Source organism: Myotis davidii, unplaced genomic scaffold, assembly GCF_000327345.1.
Source record: "Myotis davidii unplaced genomic scaffold, ASM32734v1 scaffold134, whole genome shotgun sequence".
Classification (NCBI taxonomy): Eukaryota; Metazoa; Chordata; class Mammalia; order Chiroptera; family Vespertilionidae; genus Myotis; species Myotis davidii.
Window position 1 is genome coordinate 2907099 of NW_006288853.1, and position 7154 is coordinate 2914252.

At 56.8% G+C, this 7154-nt stretch overlaps 1 protein-coding gene across 1 annotated transcript in view; it reads left to right on the plus strand.

Annotated features, from left to right (window-relative positions):
- The window catches only part of COL13A1 (collagen type XIII alpha 1), a 216737-nt gene that overhangs the window by 130384 nt on the left and 79199 nt on the right, over positions 1 to 7154 (plus strand). Inside the window, 3 exon segments of the mRNA XM_015562129.1 lie at positions 426 to 452; positions 3409 to 3444; positions 6317 to 6343. Coding sequence (XP_015417615.1) covers positions 426 to 452; positions 3409 to 3444; positions 6317 to 6343 — 90 coding nt within the window.

Genomic DNA, 7154 nt, shown 5'->3' on the forward strand with positions numbered 1-7154 from the left:
GAAATGTGTGGCCACCACTGCCCAGCCCCTCATGCCCATGGCAGACATTGCTAATCAATTAGGAGGCCTTTTACCATAGTGCTTTTATTCAACCCGTTGGGGTCCACACTCATGCTGACATCTGTTGGCCGTGCCTGCACTAGATGTAACAGAGAATTCTTAATGGTGGGAACCATGGGACTGAAACAGATGACTGAGGGAAGAAGGGCTGTCTCTTTCTCTGGAGGAAGATAGGGAAATCTATGATGGCCAGCTGTCAGCCTGGGTCGACTGTGATCCTTGAATGTGATCAAGGCCCTCGCCTCATGTTGTTCATGAAATAACAGAGGCTCGTAGAGCAGAAGCGACTCCAGGTCACATAGCTGGTGGGGCAGGTATTACAGTACCCTGACCTTCACACACTTCTCTCTCCCCGTTTATTTCAGGGTCCTATTGGAAGACCTGGCCTCCCAGTAAGTAGCTTTCATTTCTTCTTCTGCGTCTGTCTCACATCCTCTTCCTCAGTCCAAGGGCTGCAAGTTTGGGTGGCTGCTTTTCTCCAGCTGTGGCTGGACGAGCGGCCTTCCTCCAGCTTCTCTGGCCGGTAGCTAAGAGGGAAGCTCCCTGGTACCTCCTGGGCCCGGACAGGCAGGTGACAGCACGTAGCCCCCCCCCACACACACACTGGGTCTGACTTCCAGACTGATGGCCCTGTAATGGAGGCCTAACGAGGGCCTCGACAGACCACCTCCTTACTCCTCTTGCACACCAGCTAGGAGTAAGACCACTGTCCCTGCTTTGTCCTAGGCCCTCTGGTGAGAGTACACTCACTCAAAAACTTGGTTTTCCCCCCAGTTACCTTATCCGAAAGCTAGAGAGGCTGTACCAAGTAACCATGGAGGCTTTGAAATAAAGCAGAAATAATACTAATAGTCAGCTCTCAGTGAGACCTTAATACGTGCCAAGCACTATGCCAATCACTCTTCATACATTTGATTTGTCAGCGACTCAGTGAAATGGGTACCATTTTATTGATGAGGAAACTAAGACACAGAGAGGTGACATCCCTTGTCCAATGGGCCAAGCTTCCGTTGTAAACCTCTGGAAGCCCACGTTATCACACATCATTCTGTACTGCTGTTTCCTGTGGTCCATGCTCCGTGTCTGAGAACCGTCTTTAAAGTCTTCACAGGCATTGCTCGGTAGGATGTAGCCTGGGACACATATGCATTGAGTACTGGAGACTGTGGGCCCCAAGACGCCGTAGCCAGCCATGGGGCAGAGGCGAGGTGTGGCAAGTGGCCCAGGACTGGCACCAGGTTGCCCTCTCTCCCTGCGCTGAAGGCCACATCCATTGAATTCCAGACCCGTGTGCATCCCTCTTACCCCACCTACTCCTCTTTGGACATGGATTATACTGTAACCTCGTGGCTAATCCAGCAGCTTCTAGAATCCATGTCCAGCAGTGACTTTCTTAATGAAATGCATGTGGGAGAATATTTAGCCTTGAAAATGGAAGCTCGCCCAGTAAGTCCGAGCCCCGAAGCAGAGGAGGACGGGTGAATCGGTCCCATGAAACCCAAGGCGGGGGAAATCAGATGACTGGGGGAACGTGGGCAGACTTTGTTTTTCTGACAACGTCCACCTTTAAAAAGCATTTGGGGGCAATTCACAGAGCAGGGGCTGCTGCACAGAGTTTCCAGTCTCTGGCCATTCCGCGCCTGTCCCGAACCCCAGCGTTTTATGGCCAGGGCTGCAAAGAACATTAGTTTCAAAAAAGAAATGAAAAGAAACCAAAACACACATCCTGCAATAACATTCAAAAGCCCGAGAGTGAGTGGGCCACGGGGATGTCACACCCGGCGGTCAGCGGGCCTGGTGCCCGCGGCAGAAAGGGCCACTGAGCCACCGGTCACGATCCTGCCCCTGCGTCTGCACGAGGGGACCTGGGAGTGACCCACGGGAGGCCTGCTGACGCGGGCCCGTTGTGAAATGCAAAACGTGGGAAGGATCAACATGCTCACCAAACCCACTGGCCCGCCGGCCTCCTCCCCCTGGAGGCCATTTACGCAACACTCCCCAGGTGCCAGCACCGGGAGGAAGCTTTCCAGAGAGGACATCTGAGGGCCGCCGCCCAGCAGCCCATGAGCGAGGTGCAGACGCTCAGGGAGACTAAGGAAACAGCCCTGCGTAAGGCCAACGCCGCGGCCCTGCCACACAGCCAAGGCCAGCGTGTCACCCAAGATGCCCTTGGTCTTGACAAGGCACACGTCACCAGAGCCTAATTTCAGAGCCAACTGCTACTCTCTGGTGCGTCCACGTGTATTTTGGGGTACTAATGGTCCCTCGGGGCATTTTGCCTCAGTGTAGTCCGCAGACACAGAATCGCCCAGAAACGCCCGCACCTTCAGGAGAGTCCACAGCCCAGCTTCGCCCGCTCAGCAGGACAAACACCATCTGAGTTTTGATCCCCACTGCTTTCCATCTTTGCAGGCTCCTAGCAAACGCAGGCCCACCCCAGAATTTATGATGTCTGCACACGTGTAATTGCAAAAAAATGTTTTCTTACCAAAAGGGGGAGGAACAAAACTTAATAAGCAGATTTCCAGAGTGAGAAGATGTAACCCTGGCTACAAAACAAAGCATTTCCCCCTGGGCAGCTGCAGCTCATGATGCGGCCGCATCCACACGGCTCACGGCCCTTCCTGTTGGTGCTGGCGGTGGCCGCGTGGAGGGGTGTGGAAGGGCAGAGGGCCTGGGAGGAGCCGGGGAGTGTGGGCACTGCTCCCCAGCTTTGGCAAAGGCAGATCTAGGAAAGTGCTTCACGTATCTGTTATATGGGAGCTGCCACTCACCCTGCTCTGTGCCTGGAAGCTGAGTGTGACAAGGATCTAAGGCAGTGATGGCGAACCTATGACACGCCTGTCAGAGATGACATGGGAACTCATTTTTTTGGTTGATTTTTCTTTGTTAAATGGCATTTAAATATATAAAATAAATATCAAAAATATAAATCTTTGTTTTACTATGGTTGCAAATATCAAAAAATTTCTATATGTGACACGGCACCAGAGTTAAGTTAGGGTTTTTCAAAATGCTGACTCGCCGAGCTCAAAAGGTTCGCCATCACTGATCTAAGGGAAGCAGAGCCTGGGACCCCTAGTGGGACACATAGGGAAACCCAGGCTGGGGACCCGACTTCTACGTTAGCGCTCTTACCGCAGCACTAGGCCTGAGTGCAGATAGCGATAGGGGTGGCTGCTTGCAGCACAGTCTGTGGGGGCCAGATGGGCAAGGTCACTCACACGATGCCTGGGCACCGTCCCAACTGCCCGTGCAAACCAGGTCTTGGGTGCACAGTTCCCAGGGGGCTTGTCACATGCTGGCCCAGCTCCAGCCCCATCTAACTGTCTCTGCCTCCTTCATCAGGGCGACAAAGGTGCCATTGGGATGCCCGGACGTGTGGTGAGTTGGGGCATTTTTACCTGCTTTGGGTGGCCATTGCTTGCTTCTCCACGCTGGCCTGTCCTCCAAACCGTGACAAGATGCTGCCTGCCCCAGCCAGAGGAGAGGGCGGGGGATTTGGACCTCTCCCTCCCCTGCCCCCACCCCGCCCAAGTCAGCTGCAGAGAGGGACAGGGCAGGAGAGGAGTTTTATTTCAGCCCTTCAGCTCTTCCAATGTGGCTTTACTCTCCAGAGAGCTGCCATGGCAAAGGGAAATGCCAAGAAAAAGCATCATTAAAGCTCTTTGCCCATCATCCTGGAAGGACAGGGTGAGGCCTGAACCCTTCTTGATAGTGTGAGGATTCCCACCCTCTCCACCCCTGAGGCTGGCAGCTCCCCTCAGATGTATAGCGGCTCCTGCAGCCGCCACCACCACCCCCAGCCCCCGGCAAGAGGAGCAAAAGGCCGAAGAGGGGGGAGCCGGGGGGAGCAGGGAGAATGCAGCCTCCAGGTGCTCTCTGGACACCACGTGGAGCGGCTTCTGGAGGCATCTTCCCTAGACAGAGCCTAGAAGGTGGTGAAGGCGGGGCTGCTCCAGGCAGTGCTTCCAAACCCTCCCCAGGAGGCTGGGAGTCAAACACTAATGGTTCGTGCTGAAAATTAGATGGCGTAAGGGAGACAGGCGTGTTTGACAGGAGAGTGTTCGGGGTGGGGAGGCCGGCCCTGGGCCTGCAGGTCCCAGTGCTAGGACTTTCCTGGTGGCTTCCAGCCTCTGAGCGGCTAGGAAGGGCAGGACAGACTCGGGCTGGCAGCCCAGGGCCCTGATGGCCATACCCGGCCTCACTGCCACCCTGTCTGACCCCTAACTTCCCTCCTGCCATCAGCTTTGACCTTCAACCTGGCTCCCAGGTGCTCCCTGATCACCCCTCTGCCATCCTTCCCTGTCACTCACGTGCTTCTCCTCATCGCCTCACCCCCTGGGCTGGTCGGCTATGGGCCTGCGTATGGGCTCCTGTGCAAGTTTGCTTGCTGGTGGGAGCCTGGTGCCCAGAGCGAAGGCATCCAGACCACAGCTAACGCTGGAGAGTGCCAACTGCATGCGGGCGTTGTGCTAAGAGCCTCCGTGAATCGCTCACTTGGTCCTCACTAGAACCGTAGGAGGTAGGCGCTGTTTCCACCCCCATTTTTCAGGTGAGGAAATTGAGGCTCAGATGTTGTGTCTTTCCCAAGGTCACATGGCCCGGAAGTGGCTAATCAGGGCTAATCAGACCTGTGCCCTTGACCCTGGCAATGCTACTTCCCCTCCCCAACACTGGCATCACGGCTCTAAGGAGGGTCTGATCCTTAGGGTGGTGCCTCAGGACCTAGGTCTAGGATCCAGGACATTTTAGAGGGTCAGGACAAGTGGTGTTCCAGGTCACAGAGCTTTGAGCTCCCCAAGGCCCAGCCATGGGCGCTCCCCCCACCTCCTAGGCCACAGCACTGGCCCTGACTCCCTCCTTCCGTTCTCTGACTCCAGACATGAGTCCCCCAAGCTGCACTGGGTCCTGGTCTGTGGAGAGCAGGGAAAGGACATGAACCCAGCCTTTCTCAGGGGCTGGCTGTGGGTGGGCCTAAGCCAGGCACAGTCTCCACTGTAGCCCTCCAAGAGGGATCCCACTTTATTGATGGGAATGTTGAGGCTCAGGCCAACGCTGGGGTAGAGTTGGCTTTTGTACCCAAGCTGATGGTCAGACTCTAAACTCTTTGTGCCTAGCAGGCAAGCTTCGGAAACTCCACTCAGAGTGCAGCCACCAGGCTGCTGGGCAGATTGCCAATGAGAGCTGCCCCTCCTGCTGCCCCTCAGGGCCTGCCCCTCCTGCTGCCCTCCTGCCCTCCTCTTGGGGCCTGTGGGCATGTTCCCCCAGACAGTGTCCCTCTGAGCCTAGTCCTGCCCACTGGAAGCAGAGCCACAGGAGGTCTCCCCATTTCCTTCCCCACACAGCTATTTTCAAGCTGAGGGTTTCCTGCTGCGTGTGCTATTTTAAATGTGACAATGGGCCCATTTGGCTGCCCAGTGGTAGTCCTGGCAGGAGCCACCTGATAAGAACTGGGGTGGCCAGGAGGTGTGAAATGCCTGAGGAGTTGTCCCGTGGTTCACCAGGGGTGGCACCACTGGCTTCTAAGGATTAGGGTCCAGTGGGGCTGCCTATCCACTGGTCACTATGGTTACAGGGACCCTGGGCCATTACCCAGTTTCCTCTGCATCTCATATCCATCCTCCATCCTCCCAGATGTGTGTGTCCTACTATCTGTCCTCCCATGTTGCTCCGACCCCTCTCCCGCCATCTTGCCTGGCCAGCCCTCAGGACTCCCGGTGTGTCTGCTGTGCTCGGTGCTGTTAGACCTTCACACCAACCAGATTCCACTGCACAACGCAGTCCCTGGGAAAGTCTCCCCAGGGCCACCCAGATGGGCCATGGCTTCTCAGGCGGATTTTCCAACCTGCGTGTTCTTCTCTCTCTCTCTCTCTCTCTGTCTCTCTCTCTCTCTCTCTCTCTCTCTCTCACACACACACACACACACACATGCACGCACACACGCACACATACACGCACACGCACACATGCACGCAGGCTTGGAGAAGGCCTCTGTTATCTGGAAGGGCTGGGCTGGCTGGAGCCAGACCAAGGGCTGAGGCAATAGCCATGCACACGCGGTGCTTGCCGGAGGCAGGACCTGTCATGTGTCAGCATCTGTGTTTTGTTTTATTTCTCATTTCACGGCGATTTCTTTTGTTTGGTTGTTGTGCCATTAACACAGATTCTTGTGTGTGCGCCTCTCTCTCATCCTTTCTTTTTCTCTCCCTCCCTCTCTCTCCCCTGCACCCTGTGTTGCATGTGGCTGCCCCAGGGAGTAAAGGGCCAACCAGGCGAGAAGGTGAGTCCACACTTTCCCCTCTGCCCTTCCGCCCTGGCCATTGTGCCCACCCCGTGGACTCTTGGGGGCTTTCAGAGGCCCCAGCTCAGCCCTCCGGCTGGCATGCCCAGGGAGCAGAGCTGCCAGCTGGGCCTGCGGGCCCTCAGCCTCTCACGCCCTTTCCTAACAGCTTCCACACCGTCAGGCTGGGGTCTTGGGATTCTTGGGCTGAGCCCCAAGCCTCCTAGCGAGTGGGTCCTCCCCACCCCCCCTGCCTGCTGAGCTGCCTGTGCCGGTGCCTGCAGCTCTGACTCTGGGCCTTGGGCAGTCACCCTTCCCAGAGGCAGGGAGAGTAGGTCCCTGTTCTGAGTGGGATGCGGCCTCCTGCCCCCCTCCCAGCAGGCACAGCCTGGGTCCTTCTGTCAGAGCATCACCTCTCATCCCATCTGCTCCATACACCTCCATCCTCCTTCTGTGCCCTCCCTTCCCACGCGGACCCCTCTGTGTCACCTGAGCCAGGACTAGGAAGTTCCAGGCAGCTCAGCCTCAGGCTCAGGGTGCTGGGCCCACACGGCCAGTGTGTGTCGTGTCCCCCACTCTGTTTCAGCAGCTCCATCCAGGGGGCAGGCTGCTGTCCCTCAGTTGCAGGGTGGGCAGCCCCATGGGTATTTGGGGATGGGGTGGGGGTGGGGAAGAAAGCCGGGGGGCTGGACACTTGGGTGGGACAGGGGCAGGTCAGAGAGGTCCTGAGGAGGGCAGTGGGGAGAAGCTTCCGGGGCCTGAGCAGCCATGGCTGAGCTGTGCTCCTCCCTTCTCCCTCCCCGCTCCCTCC